The sequence below is a fragment of the Anthonomus grandis genome, chromosome 11 (genome assembly GCF_022605725.1).
Source record: "Anthonomus grandis grandis chromosome 11, icAntGran1.3, whole genome shotgun sequence".
Taxonomy (NCBI): domain Eukaryota; kingdom Metazoa; phylum Arthropoda; class Insecta; order Coleoptera; family Curculionidae; genus Anthonomus; species Anthonomus grandis.
This window is the reverse complement of record NC_065556.1, coordinates 23557289-23571062: the sequence shown is the minus strand read 5'-3', so window position 1 is coordinate 23571062 and position 13774 is coordinate 23557289. Positions and strand designations below refer to the sequence as shown.

Here is a 13774-nt window from a genome sequence, read left to right as displayed (position 1 = left end):
CATAATTATAGAGGTCAGACCCAAGTCTGGTCCCAACCGCAAATGGAAATAAAATTATTGTCATTTTAGTTCCTAAGGAGAAAATGCATTAAAAAGCCAGAAAAAAGAAAAATTCTTCCTGAAGAATAATTGTAATATGTTGAGACTGTAACGAGAAATTAAATTGTTTACATATCTGTTTTATAAAATGTTTACAAAAATGTACATATAAATAGTTCTAGTATATTACATGATTAAAATGAAACTTTTTGAATTTTTCAAATTATTCTTTCCACCAAAACCTGCGAGTCAAAATTTTGATTCCTGAGGCATAAACTAATTTGTTTATTTTGAGGGACCCAACTAGCATTTTTGGCAACAGCTACGTAATCGCGACTATAAAGAATACTTTAAAGTTGTGGTTACTAGTCGCGGGAACCGTTTAGGCACCGTTCTGTTACCACTTTTTTACCAAAATTGGGAATGATTTTGCTATAGCAAATACGTAATTCTATAGTCCCGGGAAGTTCTTTTTAACTTCATAAAGTAGTAATTGTGCAGTGCTAGTTACTAAGAAGTTACTGAGACAATATTATGCAAACATTTTGATTCTCTTTCTTTGTCAACACAAATAATTTTATATGTCCGTCTTTATTTTAAGTGATGGCGTTGTATCGGGGTTAATCTACTTCATATTGTATTTAATATAGCTGATATTATCGATTACCGGAGTGGAAAATAAAAAAATCTATAATTTAAAATAAAAAGTCTATAATTTAATAAAAATTGCATGTATTCCGATTTTAGCAAATTCATAAAATCGTGCAATACCTTTTCACAAAATGGAGTCAAATAATAAAAAAAAATATGGCGAATTGTTGTTAGAGTTACCAAGAAGTTTCTTTTGTTACTTCAAAGTAAAAATAAGTAAATTATTTCAAAAAAATGCTACTATAAAGTATATTTTACTGCATAGTAGAAATAATTACTTAAAGGTAATTTGCTTTAATAGCCAAGGTGGTAAATATTACTTTAAAGAAGAAATAAGGGTAACTATTTCGGTCTTGTTACTGATAATATTACTTCAAAGTGTATTACTGCGTGGTAATATTTTGATGTTCCTATGTAGTCGCAAGAACTTGAAATTTAACTTTGTAATCGCGCTTACTGAAAAGTTCCCATTTGATCTCCCACCGACCAATATTTTATACTTTATAGTAACGACGTTGTAAAGGTAATTAGGTCAGGTCGCTAAGCGGTATCAGCTACCATCAGAGTTACCGCAAAGTAATAATTACTACTATTTTTTACTTGGCAGTTATTTAAACTTATAAGATATTTTTTTGGTACCAGTTACCGATTTATTACTTGAATAAAGTAATATAGTCAAACAATGTTGTAGCCGTAACTAAAATTGCTAGTTGGGGAAGGAGGCAGAGGAACTATCTCTCCCTCTCTAGGCCGTAAGTTTTATTTTTCCCCCTTTCCTTAAAAAAATTAAATAAAAGCAGCAATAAAATAAAGATATTTTTATCATATTTATAAATATTTTGATTTCTCATCAATTTTCATAAACTACGGGTCAATTAAGCATAAAAGTCATAACTACAGTTGATATTATTCCACTGCTTCATACCCATAGAAAATTCCAAGACATTTTATGCATGTTTTTTAACTTATCAGTTAAATGTTATGGACATTTGAAATTGTGAATTTATACATAGAATTAATAAAAATTGAAGTTATAGTTGCTTAATATTTCATAAGATAACCAAAAAATTATAAAAGACTTTCCGGAAGAACATATCTGCTCTGTTAACCTTCTTTATATATTTTCGCCTTAAAAAAGTAAAATCCTTCAAACCAATATTAAAATTATTTTTTCCATGGCACATCCAATAGCGGCCTTTACACCGAAAGTTTTAACTGCGAGATTTTCGAAATGCACGATCAATCGCACGTGTAATTGTTTCTGTGTAAAGGTAAATAAATCAGAGAGGTTTGAACGCGTGATTCTTTCTGAACAAGCACGCGTGATTTTCTACAAGTCTTTACACGTAAGGTTTTAACTGAGTGAAATAAAAAGATCATGTTTTTATTTAATATACATATTTGTTCCATTTGAACTGTTTCTTTGTGGAGCGCGTTATGTCGGACGGTCGTTGTTGGAGCAAAGAAGCTGTTACAGATTTTATTAATATTTACCGAGAATATCCATGCCTTTGCCAAATAAAAAGCAAGGAATACAGTAACCGAAATCTTAAAAATGTCGCCTATGATAAACTAGTTAAATTCAGTAAAGAAGCTGGGTCCAAGGCCAACAAAGATTCTAAGGGGATCGTTTAAAAAAGAGTTGAAAAAAGTGAAGGATAGCAAAAGGTCTGGCAGAAAAAAATGTCGCAAGATAATTTATATACACCAGTGCTATCGTATTTTGACCTCCTTCAATTCACCATGGATGAAGAGATTCCTGCTAATAGTGTATCGAATATTGACGAGGAAACTACCGAAGATCTGATAGAATCTGAATATGGTAAAGGATCTAATATTAACGCATCTACTACGCCTAATAATAATCAACAGAAAAACGATGTAAGTATTATTTATTTCCAAACAAACTATATATTTTATTTTTTTTGGGGAGAAGAAAATGAAGGCAATTTCGTTAGAAACTTGCCCAAACCCGTTATTAAAAAACCAATAAATAAAAGAACAATTGAGGAGACCCAGCATGAATTTATGAAAGTCTGCACAACGGCATTAACGTCCCAAAAAAATATGAGTGAATTTGACGCCACAGGTTGTAATATTGCCAAAAAATTACAAAGAATGCAACCCGATCAAGCACTATATGCAGAGTCCATAATAAATACTGCACCATTAAAAGGATTAAGAAATCAATTATCTGAAAATACAGATATATGCCAAAACTCTGAAGTTTTTTCATCTGCGAGCTCATCAACGTCTCAAAATCAGTACGGTGGAGTAACATTTCCGTCATATTCAAATAGTAGTGAAGTAAAAATAGAACACAGTTTGGAAAATAATGTGAAACATTATTATGAAAATATACAATTATTGTAATTTGTCATTCTTGTATTTTTTGTTTGTTTATAGTAATAAACGTTACATTATTACCTTCATATCGTGGGCTTACTGCAAAAACCCTCTAAGTCCAATTTTGGTCGATTTTAATATAAGAGCGCAGCTAAGTCCAAAGTGTGATTTAGAATAGTCTAACAAAATCCTGTAAGTCCATAAAATTTCTTAATGGCTTTTTTTTATACCTCACAAATCGTTTAAGTCCAAAAACAAAAATTTAATACAGCTAAAATACTGTAAGCGCGCTTTATCGATTTTTGCAGACTTTTATATTAGCAGTTAATTAATCTTTAACAGCAAAACCCTTTAAAATACTTCAATGGGTTTACAACACACAACAGATTTATCCCAAAATATAATAAAAAACAGAAATAAGAATAATGAAGGAGAAACTGTCAATTGGCTTAAAGTAAAATGCTTCAGATATGAGAAAAAAAGACCAGGGGTTATCTTGTACAGATACGATCATTTCTCTGAATTTAAAGAAATTAGTGTTTCTGGTAAAGGACGGCCAAAGATGTTGGAAGAAATAAATCTTAAAGATTTATATTCAAAAAAACTTTCAATAACACAAAAGAAAAAAAATAGTTTACTGCAGTTATGTAAAAAAGGTGACATACCTGAAGAATTTCATGGTTGGTACAAATCATTGCCGACATCAAAGACCGCAGTCGATTCAGTTCCTGGCTTTGAAAGTGAAGAGGAAAGTGATGATGTTTGAGTAGATTTCATATTTTTCTCCTTTATTTTATTTTAAAGGACTTTTTAATTTGTACGTTTTACTTGTATTTTGACTAAGGAATTAAATCTTATATCTTGAATAATTACTGATTTTTATTCTGCAAAAAAGCTCTAAATCCATTTTTTTCCTCATTTTCCTATATTTTCTGGTAAAAAATACGAGTATTTTAAATTGTTTATAGGTTAAGTTTTAGCTTTTGTTAAACCACATCCTAAATTCCCAGTTCCATTTTTTTTAAATTATTTACTGATTTTTCCATTAGACTTTAAACTTAATTTTCTCAAAACTATGGTATTGGGACTTAGAGGGTTTTGGCAGTAAGCCCACGATATGTTCTTCTTTCAATGATACGAGGTATAGCCTTATGATAGCCTTACAAGTTTGTTGTATTAAAATGCTTAAAGTTGGTGCAGATATCCCTGTGGAAAATTTTAAGTCCTCATAGGAACGCCCAGTGGCCAAAAGTCTCAAAGTAGCAACTAGTTTTTCTTCGGCACCAATGGCTTTCCTCATGATTGTGTTTTTTTTTAAATATTCTCAATTTTACCAAATTCAGCAAATAGTCAAAACAAGTATTGTCCATTCTTAGGTAATTTTTATAATCTTCAGGATAGTTTTCTTGCAAATGTTGAATTAATGGAATATCATTATACCGGGACCTGTAATATTATTTTGATGAAGAAACGAAGTAATAGTTACAAACGTTACATATAACCAAAGTAATTAAACGTAAGTCTTACCGGTAACGCTTATTCGATTTTTTGGGCATCATTGTTATTCCAGCTGCCACTATAGCAATTATACGTTTATTTTCCTCAGATACCAACATATTTGAATATACAAATTAAATAATATAAAGAAAACCTCTCCTAAACCTTTTAAAAAAAATACAAATTTCACGTCTCGTTCCACGCGCCACGTAATCGCGGCCGATTTATCCTTTACGCGTCAGGATTTACGCTCGCTATTCATTCCAAACAGTTTTAACCAAACGCAAGAGTTTCTTGGTAAATTACGAGTTTTTTTGAGCCACAGTTTTGATCGCAGTTTTGACCGTCCAAATTTGCATGCTAACAATCGCGCGTTCCGCAGCGCGCGGTTAAAACGTTACGTGTAAAGGCCGCTAATGAAAGCCTCTGTAAAAGATTAATATGGAAAATATATATATTCTCCAGCCTCTAACCAAAATATTTTAAATACTCCCACATCAATTTTGCACTAAATTTCGTTTGCTCGGAGTGGAAGCGAAAACGTTCGTAGAATGATTGCTAAAATCAGCCGTCTCTTGCGACTGATATCCGGCGTCAGTCAAATCGTTTTTAAAAAGCTTAAACCTATTTTTGATGCCGACGTCTTCACATTGAAGGGTATTATTATCGTTCGCTTCCAAGTCGGCGGACTTAAAACTATCGCTCAGTCTTTTTCGTTGACCTGCAATGTATTTATTTAAATTATAGTTTCTCATTCGTCCAAGTTACTTACCCTTTCCTATAAACAGTTTGGAATGGGGGGTGTTGGAGTTCGATACGTCCATTTTATCGGAATCGGTGCTTGAGCATGGCGAGGCCAAACTTACTTGTTTATATTCCATACTCCAATTGACGGTCATGTCCGGGTTGGTGGTGTTGTTATGCCGTAGTGGCGAAAATCCTTGTTCTAAAAACATGCCTATAAAACATTATTTTATTTATTATTCAACCGTACCCTCATCCACAAAACTTTTGCTGGTCATTGCCTGATTTTCTATATCAGGCACTATTAAACTGGCATCAACACTCATTTTTTCATTGGAAGAGAAATCAAGGCGAGATCTAGACAGTCTTTTTGGAGGGGTCTTAGTTATTGGTGATAGATTGCATTCTCTTAACTCTGGCATGTCAAAGGGGCTCTCCAAACCTCTTGCAAAGGGAGAAAATTGAATTGGAGATAGGCCTGAAAATTTGACAAAATTATTTGCAATAATACCAAGTATTACTTTGATAATCAAAAGAAAGAAAGTATTTTATAGGGTCAAGCACAGTATAATAATAATTTATCTATATCATATTAATGCAAAAAATAATTGAATTATCAGAATTAGTTCCTGTTTATCAAATAGACTACAATATGTTGATCTTAGGGAGGTGAAATCTGAGGTTTACACTTTACTTAAAACTCTGTGTTTCCCAAGGAGCACGATCTAAGACCTCTGTTATTGTTAATTGCTTAAAAGTTTTGTTGATGTTTTCAAAATATACATGTAATCAAATCTATAGTGGACAGTATTGCATTACAAAATAATTTAAATAACATTGTAGGCTGCTGCACTCTGAATGAGATCAATTTGAATAGCAAAAAAATATTCACCTTTAACTCTGAATAAGAATAAAATATTGCAATTACAAGATTTTTATCAATTAGCCGACATTTTTGGTCATAACTTGGAAGTTACTTAAGATATTTTCATAATTTTTTACATCTTTATAGTGGGGTTCCTTAGGAGGGATTTGAGAGTAAAAATCTTATTCTGGGTTAAAAATTCAGCTAGGTAACATTGTTTGGGTTGGGGTAGTTTTTTTTTTGTTACTCTTCGTAAATTCTAATTTTCCTTGAGAATATTTTAAGAAATAGGGAAATATGCTTAAAAGAGTTTTAGTCCAAGAAAAGGCATTTCTTACCAAACATTTTCATATGAGAATGATTCTTGAACCTCAAAATTTCTTTGAGTTAAAGGGAATTTTGTCGATGAAGATTCCAGATCCACCAAATTTAAAGCTTTCAGAACTATATATTGAATTAACATAATAAACTACTTCAGATATTTTCATAATTTTTTTACATCATTATTAGTGGGATTCCTGAAGACAAAAAAATGGAAAAATGGTCAACAACCTGGAAAGAGTTGACAAATTTTAAAGTTTTAGGATTTTGAGGATATTTTCTGTTTAAAAGGACTTTGTATTTGTTAGGTCTCTCCTTCATTGGTAATTTAACCCTTAAAGAGAGTCTCTGGTTAGAAAAGCTGAAAAGTCAAGGCAGTTTTGGGGTTCTTTAATAATACCCTTTAGAACTAAATAGTCATTAAGACTTTCTTTCTTTCACATTACAAATATGAATCAATATGTGCTTATAAAATTATTATAATAAATAACATTTTATAAGAAATAAAATAAGATAAGATAAAAACAATATTAAAACCATTTACAATTTGAATAAATCTACTTAAAGCATGCATATGAAGATAGTAATGTAACAAAAGTTATAGATAGTTAAGTAAACAAAACAACAAAAAATAATCAATAAAAAAATGTGCATTTTTAGATCTGATTAAAAACTTCTTGGAGGTTTAAATTTAAAAAATGAACAAACAAACAAAAATTTAAAGAAACAAACAAAAAATAACTGTAAAATGTATAATTACTTGTAGACAATGCAGGTGAAGATATCACACTCTGTACATCCTGGTCAGAAGGGTCAGTCTTGGAGTCTCTTTCTGGAGTATTTTGCTCAAACTCAAATAGCTGTTTGTACAATGAATTATTCTCCATGTGATCTTCATTATATTCTTGATCTTCTTCATGGTAGTTAAAGTAAGGTTTAAGTGCCTCCTCCAGTTCCTTTGGAAGCACTGGGGGCAGAGTTAACACAGTCTGTGTAGAACCTATAAACAGAAAACTCAATAATATTGCTTCGAAAAAAAAATTGAAAATTTAACAAGAATTTATGATATACCTTCACAAGTCATTGGTTTAGGGGTTTTAGGAGTGCTGGCCTTAGATGAGGGGCTCTTATCCCAACTGGAACAGTCTTTCATTAAAGGAACATAATGATTGGTCTTAACATGCATAGGGCTAGGAACTATTTCCTTCTCACTAAAAAATGTCTCAATTTTTTTCTGCACTAAAGAATCCACCTCTGGATTATCCATGGTGCAAACGTGCTGACTGACAGTTGTCTCATCTATATCTGCTGGCTTAAGAGACGATATATCATCTATGGTCCATTTAAACTTTTGATCTGCCTTAGGGGTGGAGTTTTGGGCAAAAACCGTTGGACTACAATGTTCAGTATCCACTGCACATGTATGTTTAATATAAAATAAACACTTACCTGAAAGTTGGGAGATGAAGCCTTTCGATCAAGTGTTGTTCAAAAGGGTTGATAATTTTAGCGAACCGCGATGGAGGCGTGGAAGCATTCGGTAAAGTTCGAAATGGACTATCAGAACTTACCCCATAAGACACTCTTTTCGCTAAGATACTCACTTGGGACTTTGGGGTCATATGTTTTTCAGACTTTTCGTTTAACGCTTTAAATTCCATTGAGTTTTTCAAAAAGCAATTTGTCGTATTTATGAATTAAAATATGTACAGGCTAACGTAAAATAATAGTAGTAGAAGTGGATAATATATTAAAAATACATAATAGTCAAAATATCATACTGCGCCCGGTAGGAACGTAAGCAAAAATGAACGGCCGTTAACTGAAAAAGGGTCGAACCGTAAATATTTTCAAATTTGAAGTTTCATGACGGTTTCAACTTTACGGTTCTACCAACAAAACATTTTAAATTTTGTACAGAACATTGTAGTTTATGGGTATTTTAAAAGCCTTATTTTTTTGTATATAGGAAAAGTAACAAAATATATAAAACTTTACACAAATAACTTATAACAAATATTCAAATAATTCATAATAAAATGGTACCTAGTAAGTTGAAAATATTGGCACCACTGGCATAATGATAACATTCAAAACAAAAAACGTCAAATTCCTGTCAAAATAAACATAACCTCAACATTTATTGTTGATACTCGATGACGAAAATCCGTATTTACTTGGGATAGGGCATTTTGGGGCTCAAAAATAAGAAAAAATGGATGGTGCTCCAAAAAGGGGTCGCGGTAGAGGTAGGGGCGGTCGTGGACGTGGTAGGGGGCGAGGACGGGGCCGCGGAAGAGGCAAAAAAGCGGTGAAAGTGATCGAAAGCGACGAGGAAATTGAGACCCCGGAAAATTCTCAGGAGCCTTCAGAAGAGCCCCAACCCGAACCCCCCGTGCTTGAAGAGCCAGGCCCTCCACCAAGTATGTATATTAATGTCAGAGTAGAATCCCTCTAGTCTAGTCTATTATTTTGTTTAAAGTTGACTTGGAAGCAGATATATCACAGCTTGAAGCTCCAACATTTACAACAATTAATAGAGGCCCTCCAGAGCCTATGCTAAGACTTAACTGGGATCATAAAGTTAATTTAATAGGAGAAAAGGTGTTAAACCCCATGATACACTGCTGTGATACATGTTTGAAACCAATTTTGATTTATGGCAGAATGGTAATCTCTTTAACTAAATAGAGGCAATGATTAACTAATGATATAATTTTTTTTTTAGATCCCTTGTAAGCATGTGTTTTGTCTTGCCTGTGGCAGAAAAGAGCATAAGCAGTGTCCAAGGTGTCTGGAAAAAGTGTCTCGAGTAGAGCAAACTGGTTTGGGTACGGTGTTCATGTGCACCCACGGTGGTAGTATGTATGGGTCCACTGGCTGTAGAAGAACTTATCTTTCACAAAGAGATTTGCAGGCCCATATAAACCACCGGCATGTCTCAAGTTTGCAACAAATTACCACACCACAACCCATGGAGGTAGGGTTTTTAAATACAATATTAATGAATTATGTCAGCCTTATTTTTTAACTCTCCAATTTTTGCCAGTATAGAAAATAGCTGAATAATCTGAAAAACTAATTATTTTACCTTGTTCATGCAGTTTCAAAATCTCACTTTATCACCAAAACTTTCTTTTACAAATCTTGACAATCTCCAAGGCTTTTGTAGTCTCTACTACAAAAACTCAAAGAGACTATTGTTTTTGTTTTAAATGGACAGCATCATTAATATAGTCAATAAAAAAAAACATATTTTATGTATCTATATTAAACCTTAGATTATGGAGCCTGAGAGGACCTCACTTCGCCCTAGCAAAGCAAACATAGTAAATGACCCCCGGTCTAATCCTATGCCGACCACAGGGCGTCGTTCCTCACAAATTCAAGGTTCAGGTGTTAGAACAAATCTTATAACTGTCCCTATTCAGGAGACAACTCCTCAGCCTATACCACACGAAACTATGACCCAATCACAAAATTATTACAACCAGTATCAGACAGGTAAGACTTTAGACATTTTTTATATATACTTTTACTTCTACACTATAAAAATGAAAGTATATAGAGTTTTTTAGACTTAAAGTGATCCAAAAAATAGAGTTAAGTATGATAATAAATATAAATTGTATCTCTTGGACTTATTAGGTGAAAAACATCATTAAAGTTTTGAATATAGCAAGGAATATGGTCCCTACTTGTTGTTGACCTTACTTGTTCCTCAATAATCATACCAAAATCAAAAAAACTCTGACCCTCCCACCCTCTTATAGTATCCTTAGAAGCAGGTTCATAAACATATGCAAGAAAATCAGCAAATACCTCTGATATTTCAACAGAACCCTGGTGTATTATATTATAAAAATTAATTTCTCCAGGAACACCATTACTCTTTGATTTCTATTCCATGTGACTTCAAAACTTACTAGGAAAGGTAAAGTGTTCCTTGTCAGTTTGATACTTAATTTCTTAGACTTAAAGATGATATGCTAAGAGTCATTAGCTTTTCCTGCATTAATTAATTTATGGAGTGTATTTAGTTTAATTTTTGATAAAATAATTGGGGTATCTAACCTTGTTGACATTATCCTTGTCCTGAACTGGCTTTTTAGGCATTGCTTTTTAGTCAATACATTAAAATAATTTTCTATAAAATACATGAATAGAGAAGTTCTAGTAGAATCAGAATTACTAACAGTATCTGACCAGTCCTTGGAACTTATTACCAGGTAAAGAACTAAAAGTCACCCAGCATAAGCATAGATAAAAAAGACTTACTAATATTGTTTTTACATTCCCTATAACTGGGAAGAAAAATATTAAATGACAAAGAGGGGGGGACGATGTCTGTGGTCATTTAACAGCCCAGGTGCTCTGTTTCCTTAAAGGACATTTATATTAGATAGAATTAAGTCTAGTTTTCTACTAATTTTATTTTCGATGTGTTTGAATTACGGTAATTTATTAAAATTAATAAAACTTATCAACAACAGGTTTTTCACACAATTTAAATCTAATTCAAGGAACAGCAAATTTATATCTCCCAGGACTAACAGTTTTTATCTAAAATATTTTGCAAGTTATTATATGAATTTTCATATAGATTAATACTTAGTTTGGAGGAAAATATATACATGATAAATAAAATACAGACTTTTTATATTTAAATTTTAACAGTATGGCTTCAATATCACAATCAAAATCGACTTTTTCATATTTCAATTATCTGTGGAGACCAGAGAGCCACCACCACGACTCTGGCCATTGCTATTATTCTTAAGATCAGTGAAGGGTTCAAAACTGTTTTTGAATTTTAAAAAAATGCTGTTTAATTTCAATATTTTTATTTATTAATTCTCTTTTAATACTTTTGTCCAGTAGCCCTTTTTAATGTGTGTAGCTTAACACATTGAAAGTCTTTCAATAATTTAAGGTGTGTTATGTTAAAATAGTAAAAATAGAAAAAGTATACAGGGTTTCCGTAAAATGTCTTTAGGTATAGTATCACATACACTGGTGGCCAAAAGTAGATTGACAAATGCCATTTTTATGGATATATTTTATCTGAAGCAAAGGAAAAACTGGTTGAGCTCATTAGTGTTCAGGAATGTAAACAACATAGTTTGAAGAAGCAAATTCCTTAGATTTTTATTGCTTGCACTTTTGCTCAATATTTTTTTTATCAAATTCCAATAATTTTGTTTGACTGCCAAAATTGGATTGACAAACAACATATTTATTCAGTCTCTGAGTTTTATGCGTTGGTTTCTATTGATTTGACTTTCCTTACTATTAGTTTTGAAAAATATTCACAATGCGACGTGGTATAACTTTATCGATCGATATTAAGATGCGAATAATCGACGATTACCGGAAAGGGGTTAAACAGGCGGATATTGCTCGAAAATTTTCTCTTTTAAGGGCAACAGTAAGTCAAATAATAAAAAATTTTAATCTCCGTGGAAGTGTTGTTTCTCTAAAAAAAAACTGGCCGACCAAAGAAGACCACTAGTCGTGTTGACAAATTAATTTTGAAAAAAGCAAAACTTGACCTATTGGCAACTTCAAAAGAAATCAAGCTGCATTTGGAAGAAGAAGGTGTGGGTTCAGTTAGTTGTCGTACCATTAGAAGGAGACTTCAATATAGTGAGTTAAAAACAAGACGCCTTGCAAAGAAACCACTGCTAAGTTTAAAAAACGTACAGACGCGATTGAGCTTTGCTCGAGAACATAGTCACTGGACAGTCTCCGATTAATTTGAATTAATTGATTTTAAAAACATTTGATTAATTCGGATGGCAAAAGATATGTTAGGCGTCCTGTGAACCAAAGGTATGATCCCAAATATACGGTGTCCACAGTCAAGCATGGAGGTGGTTCCGTGATGGTGTGGGGGTGTTTTCCCCACTACACTTGACAGAAGGTACAATGGATCGTTTTATGTATAAAGACATACTGCAGGATGTTATGGTACCTTACGCCGATGAAGTTATGCCACTTAACCACTACTTTCAACATGATAACGATCCGAAACACGCTTCCAAGGTCGTTAAGCAATGGTTGACCCAAGAAAAAATTAATGTTATCAAATGGCTGTCACAGTCACCTAAATCCGATCGAGAACATTTGGGATTACTTTGATCGTCACATCCGATGTAAAAATTTCAAAAATAAACAAGAATTTTTTGAAGCTTTGAAGGCATGCTGGATATCCATGGACACGTCCTATATTGACAATTTAATTAGGTCAATGCCCAAAAGGTTGATGGCAGTGAGAAGAAATAGAGGCTATGCAACGCATTATTGAATAAAACCCTTTAAATTTTCTATACTTATTTTTAGTTTAGTAAGCTCAGAATTTGTCAATTTAATTTTGGCCACTTGAAAATTGTTTAGTTTTTTAATTTTTTTTTATAAAATTGGGTATTACGAATAAATAGTTTAAATATAATTAAACATTACAAATAGGCTCCGTTGTTTTTCAATCAGGTACTGTCCCACCTAATTTATCATTTCCTAAACCGTGATATAAACAAATTCGAAAAATAAGTACGTGTGAATCTACTTTTGGCCACCAGTGTATTATAAAAAAGATAAGATTTTCGGGACTAAGACAGGAAGCACAACAAGAACTGAATTAGGAGGATTATGGCTTCTTTTCCACTCCATTTGTTTGGGAGTTTCTTTTTTGAGGTTTTCTGACCTGTATTTGTAATTATTTAAAAAAATCTCTATTTTAACGGTTCCTATAGGACTGTCTATTACAGACATTTAGGAAATAAATTGCTCCTAACATTTCAAACTTTCCTTCCAGCTAATACGATTGCCCAACCCAATTACGGTCAATCGATGGCCCAAATGCACATTCCTCCTCCCCAAGTACAGCCTCAGTACTACGCAACGCCTCCGGCCTACAGCCCGGCCGCTCAAACTTACCCGGCTTATACAGGCGCTCAACCTGCGGCTCCGCCGACCCAATATATACAGTCGACAGTGGTGGCGCCTAGGGTCGCCCAACAGTACGACTACAATGCCGCGTCAACGCAATGGACTAACAACCAACAGTACTACAGATAGTGACAGATTGAGAACTACAGATTGTAGTTTTAGGCTTTACGATATAATTAAGAGAGGAATTAAACGTTATAAATAGGATGTAACATGTCTGTTTTAATTATATTATTTATTGATTTACAAAAAGGTCACTTCTGAGAAACAGCTCTGAAACTAACATTATCTAAATGGATAAAATACAAGTTGATGAGGGAAATTGTGTTTTTGCAATATTTTTTGACTTTAGCATTTAAAACA

The 13774-nt window shown here is 32.8% G+C and overlaps 2 protein-coding genes across 2 annotated transcripts; one reads left to right on the top strand and one right to left on the bottom strand.

Annotated features, from left to right (window-relative positions):
• Positions 1–1493: 1493 nt before the first annotated feature.
• LOC126742543 (protein aurora borealis) lies at positions 1494–8389 on the bottom strand. The gene is made up of 6 exons (XM_050449202.1): positions 7913–8389; positions 7535–7857; positions 7224–7463; positions 5528–5755; positions 5306–5479; positions 1494–5254 (listed from the first exon to the last, which is right to left on the bottom strand). Exons 1-6 carry the CDS (start codon positions 8122–8124, stop codon positions 5031–5033), a joined length of 1401 nt encoding a protein of 466 aa, XP_050305159.1. The 5' UTR covers positions 8125–8389; the 3' UTR covers positions 1494–5030.
• Positions 8390–8583: 194 nt separating this feature from the next.
• LOC126742544 (E3 ubiquitin-protein ligase Hakai) lies at positions 8584–13623 on the top strand. Its single transcript, XM_050449204.1, has 5 exons — positions 8584–8886; positions 8946–9133; positions 9192–9443; positions 9745–9967; positions 13278–13623. Exons 1-5 carry the CDS (start codon positions 8679–8681, stop codon positions 13538–13540), a joined length of 1134 nt encoding a protein of 377 aa, XP_050305161.1. The 5' UTR covers positions 8584–8678; the 3' UTR covers positions 13541–13623.
• Positions 13624–13774: the final 151 nt, after the last annotated feature.